The sequence below is a fragment of the Alosa sapidissima genome, chromosome 11, assembly GCF_018492685.1.
Source record: "Alosa sapidissima isolate fAloSap1 chromosome 11, fAloSap1.pri, whole genome shotgun sequence".
Classification (NCBI taxonomy): Eukaryota; Metazoa; Chordata; class Actinopteri; order Clupeiformes; family Clupeidae; genus Alosa; species Alosa sapidissima.
In genome coordinates, this window is record NC_055967.1 from 13,799,370 (window position 1) to 13,817,884 (window position 18,515).

The window sequence follows — 18,515 nt, forward strand, 5'->3', positions numbered from 1 at the left end:
TCTAAATCCTTTCAGTTAAACATGTCAGTGATCAGGTTTGAGTTTGTCCTATTTTTGCTTGGCCTTGCATGTACTATATCCTTAGCACATAGTCTTGCCAATATTGTTGAGATAGATAGATAGATAGATTTTAGAAGGACTGAATGGTGCCAGCTCAGCAGTGATGGGTTTGGGCAGTATGCTACAGGTTTAGTTTAGGCACATAGATTGTTGATTATAATGGCATAGGTTTATAGTTGGGACTTGCTACCAGATGTATTTTGAAATGGTTGTTAAATTATCATGGTTGTATGTCAGAACCTGTCTTTTTCAGTAACTTTCAAGTTTCCTAAAACTGGTAAGTTTTGTATTATATCCAATCAACACTAATTCACTTGTGTAGAATCTCAGGCAATCTTGTCATATCTAGACACCAGATAACTGGAAGGTAAGATACACATTTTAATGTCTGAACATTTAACTGGATTACATGACTCGAAATCTATCAGTGAGCAAGAGGCATTCAAAATTCCAACCTCACAGTACTAGGCACTTTCTGCTCCACCACCTTCAGACTTTCTTTGCTGCTCCCCACCAAAGACTCGCCAGACACCACCTGCAAACCAGTACACATTTGATCATCTCAAGCCGAGAATCAAGTTGGCTCCAACATGGAACACAGTCATTCCAGAATGTTACGAATCATCTCACTTACAGTCTTCAGCAGTCCAGACCCTGTGTGCTTGGAACCTGTTAAGTAGAGGTAAAACAAAGGGGTATTAACTTGAGACATACCAATTTACTGCATACCAGGGAAATATGACACATTCCTTGTGCTTAATACAATCAGTGTTCAATTGCGTGTTCACAGATGAGGGTGTGATGCATTACTTCTTCTCTGGGCTGCGTGTCTTAGGCAAGGAACACTGTTGAGCTTCTGAAGCTCAGGACAGCTCTCCTTCGTCTCCAAGTGGGCAGTGGGCACAATCAGTAGCTTGGTTGTGTTGGCTGTGCCCACAATCTGAAACCCCAACCAAAATGACAGGGAAAATGGACATTGATAAATTAAGGCATTGTAAGTGTCAAACTGATACAGCTGAGTAATACAAAGCAGAGGAAATTTGTGGTTTCTGCATAAAACATGAAGTGTAAGATAGATATGTTATGCATTTTTAAACCAGTAGGTGGCACTCTTGAGAAGACACATGCCGTTATAGTTCAGTGGTGATAATATGAGCACCACATGGAAATTACTTAAATGTTTCACACTTTAGAGCCTATCACTAATAATATAATCTGATATCATATCTGCAATTACACTTAACAAATCAATTATTAACATGAAAATTACAAGCTTCAAAGTACTCAGCAATACACTAGTAATCACTACCCCTGTTTGTCTTACATTTCACAATGTTAATTCTGAGTTGACAGGGAAAACAACCAATTGGCCACCGAAGGGGATATATTAAATAACTTAATCAGTTATCAGCTAGCGGATGCACTGACCTGGTGAGTGGTCCGACTAATGAGTACTGGTGCCAAGTAGGAGCTGAGGGACTGTAGGTCGTCACATCTGCCAAACACCACGACTACGTCCTCCATGGTGCCGTCATAGATGTTGAGCTTGCGGTTCACCTCCAGGTCCACCACGTAGGCCTTGGCCAGGTGATTACAGATCTGCCTGTACGTCCAGCCCTGTACACAAGCAGTGGCGATACATCACAGAATGTCTACAGCAACACACAATGTCTACATCAACATATTGATTCAGTTGACATACAGCCCAACGGCTATGATTTCCCACATTTTATATATTAATACGTTCCCGGCCAACATCATAGCTTCAGCTAAGCAGGAGAGTTCAGGCTATGCCATATGAAGGACAGAATGAATGGGAAATCAGAAAGGAACATCAGAAAATCATTTTTCTTTCTAGCTACACACTGAAGTAAATGACTAACACAAATATAGACCCTGTCAGTGCTCCACAATTCACTGAGTTTCTGAACATCAGAAAATGCTAATACAGCTTGATGTGGTCCTGTAAACATTTTGCTTATCTTAAAGATGAAAAAAACTTTGTAAATGAACAAAAATAGGTGATCCAAACAACATTAACATACCATTATACCAACACAGGAAAACCGGAACCCTTTCTCTATTTATTTTACACTTTTTTTTGTTTGTTTTTTACTTTTTGTTTGTTTCTACTCAAAGACACACTGAAGTAAATGACTAACACAAATATAGACCCTGTCTGTGCTTTACAGGTCACTGAGTTTCTGACTGCTGAAAGTTTTTCTGACCTGGTAGACGATGTGCTCCATAATGGCAGTCGTGCTGATCTTAACAGCTAGTGAGTGCCAAATCTTGTACTCCAGAGAGGGGAATTCAGGGAAGACATCAAAGGCCTCAAGCAGGGAGTCGATGGGAATTAAGCAGGTCTGGTAGGAGAGACAATCAGACGCACCCACATTCTAACACAGACTGCTCGCAATTGGCTACATCACTCATTCTAGTTTTCCAGAAAGCAAATTTCAAAAGCTTTGTGATCACATACAAACCGTAGGAGGTGACCGTTGCGCAGAGAGCGGTGTACCTGAGTGGCGGTCTCACTGGTGACGGTAACCTCCATGGGTTGCTGCGTGAGGCAGTTGAGCTCCCCCAGGATGGTGCCACAGCTCCTGTAGTCCGTCTGCTGATTCCGGTCCTTTAGCTTCTTGCCTCCAAGGTCTGGGCTGTACCCTGTGATCTGTCAAAACAAAACACTGCACTGACAAAACACTGGAGACTTACCTGTACAATAATGTACATAAGATGTGTGAGGATCTACTAGAGTAGACGTAATGAGAACGCTGTCATCCCAAAGAAGGCAACAGACATGACACTTTGGAGCATCTTCACATAACATTGGTAACACTTTATTTTAATGTGTCGCTGTTACAGTGTACTTACCTAATTAGGTACAGTGGTACAACCTGTGTAACAACATGTACTATCAGGTACTATCATTGTACTTGCATAATGTATTTGTGGGTACCTACATATAGTTGTTACATTGTAATACTGAGTGCTTTTACAAAACTTTGCCAATTTGCCTAAATTTTCATCAGAGGCAAAGAGCTGACCTGAGACCTGCTGGATGGGGTAAATCTAGTCATGATAGATTTGATATACAAAGCAGGCTTAGCTCCAGTCAAGGCCTCATTGTCTTCAGTGTACATGTAACACCTGTGCTGCTACAACCTTGTTACTCTTTGATACAGTGGAATAAACTGGAACAGGTCTTGTCTTGGAACAGGTCTACTAATTCACATGTACTGTGTGGCATTTCAACACATCAATTACAGGATGCATAACATCATTGACAGGATGTATATATGTAGATGTAAGTACTTAACTGGTACACTTCATTTTAATGGGTTTATGCCACTGTATCAAAGAGCAATAAGTGTGTACCAACACAGTTGATATATGTACTATGTAGTGAATTAGTAGACCTGTTCCAAGACATCGAAGACATAACATACATGTCATATGTACATGTAAGTAATTAACTGGTACACTTAATAGGTTTATTCCACTGTATCAAAGAGTAACAAGGTTGTAGTAGCAGCACAGCTGTTACATGTACACTGAAGACAATGAGGCCTTGACTGGAGCTAAGCATGCTTTGTATATCAAATCTATCATGACCAGATTTACCCCATCCAGCAGGTCTCAGGTCAGCTCTTTGCCTCTGATGAAAATTTAGGCAAATTGGCAAAGCTTTGTAAAAGCACTCAGTATTACAATGTAACAACTATATGTAGGTACCCACAAATACATAATGCAAGTACAATGATAGTACCTGATAGTACATGTTGTTACACAGGTTGTACCACTGTACCTAATTAGGTAGGTACACTGTAACAGCGACACATTAAAATAAAGTGTTACCCTAAAACTTTGAGTCCCCAGATTCTATGTCATTTAGTCATTACGCTGATGCAGACAGGTGCTGGCAGCAGCAAATGATCTGCAGCCTTTGATGGGTAATAGAGTGATGGGAGGGTTGCCTTTCTACACAACAGACTGTACCATGGTCATGAGCTGAATGAAAGGACAAAAGAGAACCTTCAGCTATTGTGAAAGATCTCCTTTTTAGGCTCACATTTGTCTATAGTCTACTGGTCAGATAACTGTTCTGGTCAGTCTGTTGAGCAGTCCTGGGTTATTCTCAGTCGTCTTAGTAATAAGCCTGACCCATACCTAAAGTATATCATTAAAGAGATCATTAAGTACTTTTTAAGCTATATCAAAATAAAACTATTCACAGACAGACCTAATGTGCCTGAGACAATTTAGGAAACCTACTGTATTTTGACAGTTAACGTCTGGTCATTTCACTTGCTATAAGTACTGAATTTTGCACAGCGGCCTATCAACAACCGAAGTACCAGCAAATTCTTCAATCATTCCTCTTGGTTGCTGTGGCCGTTTATGATCTGATCACTGATAACTAGACAAACCGCAAGCCCCTGATGCTGGCACCAATAGATACTAACTAAAAGCAACAAGTTCTTCAGTCATCCCTCTTTGTTATGTTACCTTACGTTATGTTGTCATCCCATTTTAAATAATGTAATGGCCTATTTGAGAACACATTTTAAGAGGAGAAAAATATGTTCCCATATCTGAAAAACACAGTTGCATTCTATTATTGTTTTTCTGTCAAACTATGTTTGTCAGATATTGTTACAATTGTCTGCTAATGCTTCTACATCACCCCTTCACATTCTTAATAATAACACATCCCCTTCTGCTACACAGACAGTCTAGTCATCCTCTCTGGACCGAATGAGATTAATATTCAAAACTGCCCAACAGTTTCTCTGGATTCCATGGTCATTTTTTAGACTAGGAAATGTGTTTACCTGAAGAGGTCTTAAAAAATAACAAGGACTTGCATTTTTCATTGCAAGTCCCCATTCTTGCCCATGTGAGGAGCTGATATTTAATAACCAGATCACATGGGAGGTAGATGTATGAGACCATGAGTGTAAGGGGACTATTATCCCCTAGCTGTCCAAATAACACATAATTGCACTGTCACGCTGTAATGTGTTCAAATTGGTAATGTTGAAGCACCATTATAAGGTGGTCATAAATGACAAATCAAGTGTAATTTGCACATATTAATGACTTGGCTGTATACTTTGTGTTGTTCTTTCTCTGTGCAATCTACAGTGTATGTTAGAGGGCTGATCTATATCAAGATCAAGAAGTAAAAAATGATGTGTGGATTTCACATTATATTAATCACACAGGCTGTTTCAAAAGCATCCAAAGGGCAGATTCTATATTATGTGGAGTTTGAGAAAAAGTCTAATATAAACATATGCATATCACACATAATACAAGCCCAGACACTGAGCATTTATGAGATGAGCACTAAGATAATATAAATTACAGTGTATAAATCAAGACACTAATATCTGAGTCTCAGACATATATCATCTCCTTTGTGTCACGCTGCTCGTCGTCATGATGCTATGTACTATTAGATATGCAATGTTCCTTTCCTGTTTGTCACTTGGTTTTACTCTTGTCCAAAAGAATAAATGCATTGAGGTGATGGAGTGCTTTGTGGGTGCTCAGGTGACTGACTCTGTTAGTCATCGCCCATATGGGTTGTGTTCCAACACCGGATCTGTTTTAAACACGTTTGTAAAATTTAATTTCATGAGGGGCAATGAGGTGCTGAGGCTCTCACAACAGCATAGCAAATGATTATGCCATTAGAGAGACAGAAAGCAGAGACCAGGCTCGTGGCATTAGGTCTGAATTACGATATCTGTCTAACTACATTGAATTAGCATGAGTCTTGACTCAACATTGCATTGCTAGTACAAGGAGCAAACTTTATCTTTGCAAGTTAGGGATATAATTAATTACTAAAGCCCTTCAACCCACATACCTTGACCATGCCTGAAACAATTAAATGTATTCCACGAGGAGCATCATTCTGTTGTATTATTGTATCTCCAAAGTCAAAGAACAGAAGCTGTGCCACTCTCTGAAAAGTATGAATGAACGAATAAGTGAATGGCCTCAAACATGTCTGAAATGATTTTGAACTACAACACAGTTGGATTGTTTGTGCCGAGTAAATGAGCCCAAATGTCATTCAATTTGTCAATTCTACCTTGAAGAAATTGATCTGCGAAGTGTCTTTGGAGAGCCATGGCAGACTCTTCAGGAGCTCCTCAGCTGTGGGCGCTGATATGGTCGGTGGAAATTTGGTGAGTTTCTTCATCTTAATCTCAATCATCTGCAGAGATACATAAAGTATTGTGTGACTTCCATGTCTAAATCACCCAATAGAGCTATTTATCACTAAGGGCAGAGCTTCCATAAATGAGTCTAGCATTCCATTTCTCTGAGAAACATGTCCAAGCATCTTGTCCTGAAGCCTACCTTCTGTAGCTTTGCAGCTTCTATGTCATCCAGGAGGCCCCCTGACATGAGGGAATGAATGGTGTCCCTCTCACTGTTCAGAACAGCCCGGATGGCCTGCCGGGTTTTGACTGAGATAGCAATCTCTGGATGGTCTCTCTGTAGGAAGCCTAGAAAAGAGACAAGCCAAACTAAGGATATCATCCTTCCTCACAGGATTACAGACACCCCCCCCCCACACACACACACACACCAAAATCTGCTCTGATGTCATGACTTTGTAACTGTACATAATTTCCCCCAAAGCTGAGAGAATCAACTCAACTTACTTTAATCCCACTCCATCTAGTTTTTCTCAGGTCCTTCATAATGCATGGTCGATGTCTGTGATTTAAATGCTAATCAGGTGTATTATGCAGTCAGGAGGATGCTGACTTCACTTGGAATTGAAGCTCTGTGTGGTATGGGCCAGTGTTGTATGTTGTTTTGAACAGAGATTATTAGATCTTTTCCCCCCGAAAGACTGTTCTTTTATCTTTGATTCTTTTTTTTTTGGACAATGGATCAGTGCATCCATCAATCCCTTCTTCCCCTTCTCTTAAGCCCTTATAGCCCCCTGTAACAGACATCATCTTCTGTGTTTTGTAATCTGTCCCATTTCCTTTGATGGCCGTAGCTGAGGATATTGGTCTAAAAGCACACCAAAGGCAGGTTTCCCTCTTCCAGGTGGAGGACCGGGTCTAAAAGAGACATCAGGCTGTGTAAACCAGAAGACTAGTATGACCTGACACTGGGAGAAGATTAGAGCCATTATCTTACTTTCCCGTCAAATCAGGTAACTGGGTACACCGGATATCCAACACAAATATGGTCCCATGTATGAAATTATGACATTGTTCCCCTTGAACGTGAACATAGCTGGACCAAAGGTTTTCTACTGACTAACCAAAGGCAGAACTGAAGACCACTGAGGATAATTATTTATGTTCACTAGCTGCAATAAAGAGGGCCTTGCGTATTTTTATTTAGTTGTCTTACCAAGCTCTCTCACTCCTTCCAGTCTGTTCTTCTCCAAAATGGATTTCAGTTCCTAATAAACACAGAGTTAGTTACATCTGACCATTCCTGTCCTACTCTTTCAACAGGGTCATTTACAAGTATTACTACCTTCCATTATTACCAAAAAGTATTGTTAGCTTGAACAGACGATTAATATTGAGGATCACAGCTCATACAGGTTACTATGCTGTCATGACCTGATTTGATTTACCTTTTAGCCTATCAACACTATGCCATTTTTTGCCATTTTATTAGACCTTACTTCTACATCTGTATTATCAACTCAGTCCACATATAAATCAGTTCCTTTAAAATACCTATAAAATCATTTAGATTTGTCCGAAAAACACAATGATTATCAATGGTCAAATAGGTATGACACATAATCTCCATTTTTAATTCTCCAATCTCCATTTAGCTGCGAATAAAAACAATAAGTGGACAAGCCCTAAATTTGACATCAAGTATGGCGCAGTAATCAAGATAATCACATAGTATGGCTTTATGTCTGATTTTCTACCTACCGTGGAGATGCTCTTGTCATCAGAGATGTGGTCAATGATTTTACTAATGTCCTCCTCACCAATAACGTAACCTTTTCCAATGTCGTATCCAAAGCTGAGTTGTTTACTTATTTGACGATTGGTTACCTTTATTAACTTGGGTATCACTATCTGGCAATTTAAAAATAATAGGTGACAATGCAGACAGTGTGCAGAGAGACAGAAAAACACTAATATATTGAGCTAAAGCCCCACATGCAGCTGCTTAACCTGTCAGAACTGTGATACTTATTCATTACATGCAATTCAATGGATAAAATAAAAATAAGAGTGTCAGGAGAGTGTCCAGCATGATTTTACAATAGGAAATGACATACCTTCACCAGTCGCAATGCCCTGGTCAGTCGAAACATTTTAAACACACGTACAATGTTAATCATATGAAAGTTGATTTCGGACAGGCCAAACTTGGTTTCAATGTAGATATCGACACCAGACACCAAAAGAATGAAGATATCAAACTGGTTCCAGTGATTGAAAATATATGCTCTTCTCATGGCCAGGGCCTGTGGGACATGATGAAATACCTCTGTGATGGCCAGTTGGAATCAGTTACTAGATCTGTTCTCATCACACTCACACTAGTGCATATACAGCGATACTGATCTTGATCTACAACTATGACACAATAGATCCACTGAAATCATAACTCATTCATCATAATCTGATTTTGTTCATGCTACCATGTTATTATTGATCTCTTACTTTAAAAATGGCTTCAAGAACATACAGAGCACAGAAAATGTAGTTGAGGACCTGTAGCTCCAGCTCGTAGTGTGTTATATCGGTGAACCCAAGAGCGATGGGAAATATGTTGAGTAGAATTAACACATACATGACATACTCGAAAGACACACTGAACACCACCTGGTAACACAATTTCAGCCATGGATGCCTGCAAAAGAGACCATGGGTTATTGAAGTCAAGTGCATGTGATATACAACTGCTCTTGGTTACGATAACCTGCAAATTTTCACCTTGACGGCTTCAGTTTTTCAGCTTTGACATTGTACAGCCAGTCTTCCAATTTTCTCAGGAGAATTACAAAGAAACCTTTCATTTCCCAATACTTCTTAACATCCTGGACAGTAATGAACCTAAAAAAATCAGATTCTTTAGGCTTAGTAAATACATACACTCAAAATAGTTGCCTTCATACAAAGTGTTGTTTGTTTGCCACCATGCCAGACATTTTCTATTTAAATATTCAGTTTCAATATTAACCGTTAAATGTTGATGTACCGGTATATGATATGCCTATACTTATAGAGTATAAGCCTACATCATCTTAAAAAAAACTGTTTGCAAGTTTCATATGACCTGAAATACTAAATACGTAAATAAGACATAATTCTGGATTCTATGCTTTCAATCACTCACAGGCTTGTGGAAGTGAGTCATGAGGAGAAGGGCACTTGAAACAACACACTTGAATGGCCGATTAGAAGTGATTACTGAGGTTAGTGTTTAAGAGTTCTCCACACTAGCACAGTGGGCATGAATGGCAAACCATTGGCCTGCAATAATTACTAATAAAAGTTGTACCAAAATGCTTATCAACATGATGAAAATATCTTGTCATTTTAACACACAATCATCTCAATACAGGTTTAACATTCATAAATAAATGTTATTTATTTATCCATTTACTCCATGAAAAATGCATGTAAAATACTGACTTTCCTTTTAGATCAGACATGTTGTCTGCCGTGTTGATCAATGTGCGTGCAGCCTGCCGATTAAGCATTCCAGAGCTGTACTGCTTCCAATAACTGGTCTGAAAGACGCAGCAAGAACCATATAAGACAAATACAGTATTAACCACATAAGACAAATATATACAGTATTCTCTTCTTTGTAACATTTTGCCAGTCGATCATAACCTAGTTATTATAATAGATTTGTGTTTGTCTATCCTGATAGGGTCATACAATTTGGTTATGATTTTGTTTTCTTTCTGTTTCCATAACAACTAAACCAGATGGGCTACCCCTCAATCTGGGTAGGTCTAGTGACTGTATGTGTAAGTAGGAGGTCATTTCCTTAAGTGAAATAGAGGGCTGTGACCTTTTGAGCCTTCAAGACTCGCATGCGTGCTTCCTCCATCATGTCTTCCCGCTCCCGTTGAGAGGGAACATAGGGGATGTTGTTCTCACAATCTGGGCACTTAGTCACACGAGCCGTTGGGCAAAAGTCCTCAATGCTAACCTGGTAAGTGAGGAAAATCAGCAATGCAGTCGCAACAGCATTTTCCATACTGTTTAGTAGTACACAATGTCATAATGACATGAACTCAGACATTATATATGCCCACATACCATCTTTATTCATTAATGCTAATAACAGTGCTTCAATTCATGAATAATGCTTAGTAATCAATGTATGATTTTCATTTCAGTTGCAGCTACCAGGCCATATGGCACTGACCTCTTCAGTGGATGTTTTGTAGGGGTCCTCGACATGCACTCTCTGTTCAGCTGTTTCCCAGTTAGCATCTGCCAGGAACCTGTCAATTTTGAGCATGCTCAGAGTGTTCTGGGAGCTCTCCGTCACACGCTGCACTGCGCTGTACATAGCCATGCGCTTGACCACAGACACATCACACAGGCCTGAGGAGGCAAACTTCCCAAGGTTACTCAAACAATACCTTTACACTCACCTTGCAATTTAGACTAGTATACAGATTCAGACATGTAGAATCCAACAGATATCCATTTGTTGTTTTTATTAAATAATCATTTGTGGACATTACCTAGCAGTTTTAAAAACTTTGTCAGAGTTGTTGCATTGATCAAAAGGGAGAGTACCACCACACCAGAAGCAAGAAGCAACACCTAAATTAGTACAATAAATGTATTATTTATCAGCTTTACTACATACACATACACATACACAGAAGCAGATGGACACAGAGAAATTACATTTTTGACTGTTCAGCACCTTTTCTCGCACTAGATGTTCGTCCAGTCCTTGTTCATGGAAAGCCATGAGAGTGAGACTCAAGCAGAATGCTCCTTTAGTGCCCCCCCAAACACACACTGATGCCCACTGCCATCTGAAGCCATAGCCAATGCGGACCAACACAGGTGAGAGTACAACAATGGTGATTGACCTAGTGGGGCATAAATGATAGAAAGGATGAACAACAACACGTATGATGGATATTATTGTTCTCAACATGATATTAGATGATATTCATATCAACAGGCAAAACAAGAGCTTTTGTCTGAAACAGAACTTTTCCAGTGATTCCAAGCCAAGTGGAGAGTAATGAACCCTCCATCCACAAGTGGAGTGATTCGCCCTCCTTGGATGAAAGGAAAGCAGACATGCCACAGAGACCAAGGCAAGAAAAGGCCAGTACCTGCACAAGGAGTTGAGTGGCTTGTGCACATGTGCAATAAAGACATTCACTCCTTTTTCTACTTCAGTTCTTAATCAGCTTTTCAGTCAAATGAGAGAGTGAAGTCAGTAACCAGTATGAGGAGCATAACTCAGACTGGAGTGCAGATGATCATTTTTAAAAACAGCATCAACAAGACAAACTATGCAAGTCAGAATAAAATGATTGGTTAGATGTTACTAATAGATTTGTACATGTAAACCATTAAAAAGCAGGCACAAAATGTAATGCAACACATATCAAATGGTCTTACACAACAGGCATACAACACCTACATACGTCCAGACACTCCCATTTCTTTTGGCTCTGAAACATTTGTTTCATCTAAGAGCTGTGTCAAGGTGTAGCTAAGAGTGGTCCAGACTAATCTTATAAAAGTATCTCCTAGAGAAGGTATACCTTAGGAAAACACTTGAAAACGTTAAAGGTTTTGCTTAAGATATAGCTTGTGAATTAAAAAGCATTAAGAAGGCTCTGTGATATGCACCCCAGCAGTATATAATCTACAGCTGCAGGTAGACATCTTTTAAATGCAGCGTTCACTGACCACTGCATATTTACTAGCTTTCTTGGTTCACTATTGACTATTTTTACTTCTTCGTAACACCTGATAACAAAACAACAGGATCATTTCTGATTTACCTTATGATGTACACTGCAAAGTAAAGCACAATGATGTTGAAGAAATCATTTAGTGTCAAATGCTGAAATGCTCTGGAAATGACAATCCCAACGATGAAGAAAATAAGTGTGTTGGCCAGGTATGTCAACATTTCCCAAAATCTGATAAAGCAAACACAAAATAACTCCAATCACCTATATGTACACAATAACAACTCCATCACCTACATGTATAAAAAGTAAAGGTTTTAGTCAAGAGAAAATCCGTTTTGTATCTCTGTGAGAATATACCATTAAAATACATAAGGTTGAACCCACCTTATGAGAAATACTTCAACCTCAGGACTAAAGTTGACAATGTCCAGAAGAAGTCCAACCATGAGTACTGTAATGACTCCTGACATTCCCAGCCATTGAGCTAATTAAAATCACAAGACACTCAGAACCTGAACAGCAAACTTCACCATCAATCCATCAAACATGTGTGCTTCTTACCAACATAGAAGGTGATATATGCCGTTGCCAAGCTAATGGTGATTTCTATTAGCCCATCATTGAAGATATATGACAGCCAGAACATTATAAACTTAGCCATGATGAAGCCTAAAAGAGGACTTCCCACAAGCTGCAGTATCATCTTTACACAAAACTGTGATGCTGATGGATAAAAATGTGAAAGGAAATTCAATTGAGTTGAATAACAAATTGTTGCACATGTACTTGGAACTGTTAATGGGAACTTTATAGTATTTAATTATTTAAAATGTATTGATTCAAAAATCACATGACATTGGCACATTGCAGTGTACATACTGTATAACATACTCTCAGTTACCACAAAGTCAATATGGCAAAAGTGACCCATACCTTCAAAGGGCACCAAATCTGTGGCAAAATCTTTAAATACGCCAAATATAATGTAAGAGGCACCATCGCTGAACAGTGACTCTCCCTCTATTAGAAGAGGTAAAGCTTTCGCAGTTCCTGTGGAGACAAAGCAAGAGTGAACTTTATTCATTAATCTCATTTTATAAAAATGGTGTAAAATGGTGTTCAAAGGACTTTTAGTATTTACCCAGGGTTCTCAACAAAGTTGATGACAAGAAAGGATCAGTTGTACTGACAATTGCTCCAAACATCATACCAACATACCAGTTCCATTTGTAAGCAAAGACTTTGACAACCAACAGTGCTATCATTGATGTACTTATGAGAAATCCTGGTATGGCTAGCAGTAGAACCTGTAAAAAAAAACAAGAACAAAATGACATTTCATGCTCATGTTTTTTGATGGGATAATGTCAATATTTGTAATGTCAAACCTACTAGTCAGGTAGAACCCCAGGATAGGTGTGACATAAGGTACTAATGCAATTTTTTTGCATAAATTGATAGTTTAGGGGGTGTAGACTCAGAATCTGACGGGTGCTGCTCCGGGCACCCTTGAGCATTTTTTTTTAATGACGTAATTTGCCACGCCCCCTTTTTTGACCATAAAAAAATAACTAGATGAACATTACTGTTTTAACCCATCATGTATGGTATCAAATGCAAGCTCTTCTCAAACAGAAATCAATGTTGTCAATAAAAATGCTAAAAATGATCCCTCCAGAGAACTTAATAACTGTAAAGTCCAGTAAGGTCACACCGCTGAAATGGTAGGCTGAGCAACAAATTGTATCAACCCTCAACAATTAATCAAATAGACAAAGTTATAAGAAACAAAGTAGAACTTTCTCACAGATTCTGAAAGCAACTATATACAGAACATGTTGCCAGGCTGGCCTTGTACACATACAAACATCAAATGTCTCCTCCAAAAAACATTCATTCAATCAGACATTTCTCCCTCGCTGTCATCAGTATCCTCCCCTGAAAGTGTAGCCATCTTCAAATTTTTATTTGCACACCTTTGCAATGGCAGTAGGTGGTGCATGGTAGTCCATCTGAATGACAGCTGCAAGAGGCCCTGGAGCATGCTGGCACTGCCTTGCATCCACAAGAAACAAGCTGTAGACCTGTTTTGGGTACAATGTCAGTGTTGCCATGAACAGGCACAGGAATTCCATCCTCTATTTTCCAACCAAACAAGGATACATCATCAGTACACACTGGAGGTGTTTTTTTGTCAGCAGCTCTCCACAGAAGGACTTGCAGCCGTGCACACTTGATGTGTTCCGCTGCATATTATCTTGTTGGAGGAAGACTCTTTATTCTAGGAGGGTCTCTTTTCATGGTGAATAGCATGTATCTCAAGTTACTGAGGCTTTCAACAGTCTTTCCATAGTAGAGGCAAGAAAGGAAATCCATTCCTGCCTTCATGCTCATCAGCTTCTACATTACATATGTACAATCCTTCAAATCTTTCCCTTTGCCATATGGATATGACACACTGTCACAACCAAACAATGCATGAACAGCCAACAAATCATAACATTTGTCTCGTAATTTTGCAGCCATAGCATTAATGTCAATTACTTTGGGCATCCATGGCCTACTGGTTAGGGAATCGGACTTGTGACTGAAGGGTGGCCAGTTCGATCCCTGACTGGTAGGAAAAATGTGGGTGGGGGGAGTGACTTAACAGCGCTCTCCCACATCCATATCCAAGGGTGTGTATGTATACTCCTAGTGTGCTCACTGCTCTAGGGTGTGTGTGTGTGTTTGAATGGGTGTACACTGTTTGTGTGGGTGTGTTGTACACTACCCCCGAATGGGTAAAATGCAGAGCACAAAATCCTTATATCAGTGGGGTCAGCCCCATGTTCCCACATTTCTAGGGTTAGGATTAAGCCTGAGCTGTGGGTTAGGGTTAGGGGACATAGGGCTGTGGGAACATAGGCATGCTCCCGTACTGGTATAGTATACTTGGGCAGCCGTGGCCTACTGGTTAGGGCTTCGGGTTGCCGGTTCGATTCCCGACCAGTAGGAAAATGTTGGGACGGGGGAGATGGGGAGTGGTTAAAGAGCACTGCTCTCCCATGCCCACAACCACGGTTGAAGTGCCCTTGAGCAAGGCACCTGACCCCTCACTGTTCCCCGAGCGCCACTGTAGCAAGTCAACTCACTGCTCTGGGTTAGTATGTGCTTCACCTCATGTGTGCTCGTTGTGTGCTTCATCTCACTGTGTGTTCACTAATTCACGGATCGGATAAATTCAGAGACCAAATTCCTTGTATATGCAAGTATACTTGGGCTATAAACCTGATTTACATTTGTTGTTATATTTGTTGTTGTAATTCCAAATGATACGTGTCATTCCTTGCAATACTGGAAGAAATAATTTTCTTGATTCTGTCCTCTCCTCCTGTAATCAACTTTGCAGTTTTCTCTGTAATTAAGGGGGCAAATTCAAGGACTATTATAGTTAATGTGCTGACTAACTGGCAAGTACCTCATAACTCAGACTAGTTTGTATCAATTCTGGACTATGATGTCTGTTTTTAAAGCATTAAAAAATGTTAGGATGAAAAAAATTGTTGTCTGTAATTCTGAGGGGAAATCCAAGGACAGTTATAATTAATGATTAATGTGCTAACTACCTGGGAAGTACCTCACAACATTGCTGTCTGAAATTCAGCGACTGATTCAAGGGAAATTAAAGCTAACGTGCTACAGTAACTAACCCACAAGTTTGTGAACTAGGGTACATCAGACTTGCTATAATTGATATTACAATGAATAACTATTGAATGATTGTGTTCCTGTATGTATTAAGCTACATGGCAGTTCCATCATTTATTGAATTTAATACCAAACATGACACGATTTAGAGGTATAAGCTATTATGCCGCAAAAAGGAACCTAATTTGACCTTAAAGGTCACTTTGCAAAATGTATTTTGTTCTCTGGAGGGACCTAAACTATTTTGTTCTGCTTTATTATGGTCAAAGCTGATTTCTGTATGAAAATAGCTTTAATTTGATACTATACATGATGGGTTTATATGTTAATGTCTATTTAGATTATTTTCTATTATCAAAAAAGGGGTGTGGCAGGTGATGCCATTTTAAAGAAAATGCTCAAGGGTGCTGCAGCGGCACCCGTCAGATTCTGAAAGGACACCCCCTTACCTATCAATTTATGCAAAAAAATTGCATTAGTACCTTATGTCACACTTATGCCCAAATGCCCAAGTTCTACCTGACTATACCCCAAATCAGCATGAAAGTATTGTATTACAACAACAATTATATCATTGTTATTATATGAAAACAAAAATCAAAGAGCAAAGGGCATGTTTACCTGAGGAAGTGACTTCCAGAAGTTGTGAGATTCTATTTCAAATGCACAACTGAAAATGAGCACTGGCATAAAAGTGTGAAGCAGCAGTTCAGGGTCGATGTTGGCAATTTGATTGGTGTAGGAATCAACCTGTGGGGCATTGTTAAAGTTAGTCTGTGTATTACAATACATTTTTAGCATTTGCCAAAGGCATTTAATCCAGTGTAGTTTCAAAAGAAACATTCTATACCTGTTCATAGGGAAAACTTAAGAATCCCATCAGAATTCCACAAACAGCCATTACAACTGTGTATGGCAACGTCAGGGATTTCAGAAGGGTCCTGACAATAGCTGTATTATAAACAAAAAACAAAACAAAAAAACGAATTGGCTTACTGGTCCAATGTACTAATCCTCTTGAAACCTTTATATTAATCCAGAATAGCCTAAATATGTATAAATAGCCTAAACATTTCTAAATATGATCATTTAATGTATCAATGCTTTAAAGACAAATTAAATTGAAATAATTAGTTCTACAAATACACTTCTTTATATTTGATGAATATAGTCCTCTAGTAAAGCAAACACCTAACTAACCTCCAAATAGACATGCTCCAAAGATGGTGAGTATAATTCCTGGCTGCTTGTGTTGATAGAGGATTCCCCATCCTGTGTCTCCAGAGGAGTTCTGAGCAACGTAGTACATTTTCAGGATACTTCACCTGAACTGATTCAGTCTGATCCTGAAACAAAAACAGACCAAACTTAGTCCAGTTCGTTACTGCATATTAATGGCAAGATTATAATTTTGCCTCTGGAACCAACCTCTGGGGTTTAGTACACATAAAGGCTCCGCTAAGAACCACAAACAAAAACATAATGATGAACATATTGGCAAAGATAAGTCAGGTTAACGTTAAATTAAAGTTAGCTGCAGGTGACGTTAGCAGCTAGCAAATAACTTGGTTAATTGCTAACTGATGGTGGTTTTCGTTCATAATTTCTGAAATAACTAGAATGAACAATGCTATATGGCCGACACTTACAACTTGTTCAACGAAACAGCTATGGTAACAATAATTTAACGTTACTTACTTAATTAATAATTTTGTCCACTCACATTATGGCTCAGGTTCCACAAAGATGGAGTGAACCAACAGTTTCACAGACGTTAGCTAGCTAACTACCAAAGATTCTAGAGCGGAGCAAGATAGATCAATTACGTCATAGGCATGAAGTACGCTCTGAGCCTGACAGGGCGCCATTTTAATAAGCTCAGCGCAAAATTTCATACAGTTCCAATTCTATGAGCCCACCTGAACAGCTGTTTTTAACGTTGCAGGTGTAACATGATTAATAATGCTTCCATTTGCCATTGCACCAGAAATGTGTATGGGGAAATTGTGTTCTGTCACTTTAAGTGATCAAGCTTGTTCTTATAATGGGAATGACAAGCTTTTTGCTCTTCCCAGTTTATCTTGCCTGCGCAAGAGGTAGGTCATGAGTACATGCACACTGTAGATTATTTTAATAATAATGGTTGTCTTGGTTTCAAAAATGTTCTTATATCAATGTATATGTACCTAGGGATACTGATAGACTTTTGTATGATCAGAGATTTGCACATTCATTGTATTTGTTTTATGACATGTAGGCTGCTTTAGCTAACTACTATGTAAGATGTACTGTATATGCTAACATAAGTGTTTCTATATTTCTAGCTGCAGCATTGCCAATCATTATTCAAGACCGTTGAATGATTGCATTTTGTCTATTACCAGAATAAAAATACTTGACTGGGAATCCTCGTGTATGGTGCTTAACTACACAACGCAAGATCACACCTGTTACACCAGCTGTTTTTTTTTTCTTTCTCGGTAAAGAAACTGCAAGAACTGACAGTGTGAAAGGCCCCATTGATCTTTTTCCAAGTTTACACCGAATAAGGAGAGGTAGGCCTAATAGGCCTATTATTTAGACAGAAGTAGCTATTGCACTAGTAAATAGATCACATAAATTGAGAGACTGTATAGCCTACTGATAAGCTAGCTAACAGGCAAACTAACTTAGCCAACGTTATATTATCACCATTTTTCTTTTTTCTAGGCTACCTGTAGGCTAAGTTAACCTTTGTTCACCCTGCTTAAACACAGCCATAACAGGCTATCAATCACTAATAAGGTCGAGATTTCACTCAAGCGTCTGATGTTCATAACTTAAA

General features: G+C 39.1%; 1 protein-coding gene across 3 annotated transcripts; it reads right to left on the minus strand.

Moving 5' to 3' along the window:
- Positions 1-428: 428 nt before the first annotated feature.
- Positions 429-17,506, minus strand: LOC121723694 (sodium/hydrogen exchanger 10-like). 3 transcript variants are annotated; one of them, XM_042109622.1, is made up of 28 exons: positions 17,390-17,506; positions 16,892-17,037; positions 16,542-16,642; positions 16,313-16,441; positions 13,143-13,308; positions 12,935-13,051; positions 12,563-12,724; positions 12,386-12,485; positions 12,089-12,229; positions 10,984-11,155; positions 10,796-10,877; positions 10,471-10,652; positions 10,111-10,251; positions 9,723-9,820; positions 9,021-9,140; positions 8,799-8,937; positions 8,360-8,548; positions 8,004-8,153; positions 7,459-7,510; positions 6,442-6,590; positions 6,170-6,295; positions 5,942-6,040; positions 2,582-2,734; positions 2,289-2,426; positions 1,489-1,677; positions 871-1,000; positions 695-729; positions 429-595 (listed from the first exon to the last, which is right to left on the minus strand). In XM_042109622.1, the coding sequence occupies exons 2-28, from the start codon at positions 16,998-17,000 to the stop codon at positions 503-505; spliced, it is 3,462 nt and encodes a 1,153-aa protein (XP_041965556.1). In that variant the 5' UTR covers positions 17,001-17,037; positions 17,390-17,506; the 3' UTR covers positions 429-502. The 3 variants fall into 3 exon arrangements, with proteins under 3 accessions (XP_041965556.1, XP_041965553.1, XP_041965555.1); XM_042109619.1 differs by having other exon boundaries at positions 8,748-8,937; XM_042109621.1 differs by having other exon boundaries at positions 8,748-8,937; positions 17,415-17,503.
- Positions 17,507-18,515: the final 1,009 nt, after the last annotated feature.

Bases quoted from the DNA above. Each gene is read 5' to 3' on its own strand.
- LOC121723694 (XM_042109619.1), bottom strand. From the start codon at position 17,000: ATGTACTACGTTGCTCAGAACTCCTCTGGAGACACAGGATGGGGAATC. The intron at 16,643-16,891 runs GTTAGTTAGGTG...TTTATAATACAG, and splicing joins TGGAGCATGTCTATTTGGAG to CTATTGTCAGGACCCTTCTG. The intron at 12,230-12,385 runs GTGGGTTCAACC...TTGCTTTATCAG, and splicing joins GTTGAAGTATTTCTCATAAG to ATTTTGGGAAATGTTGACAT.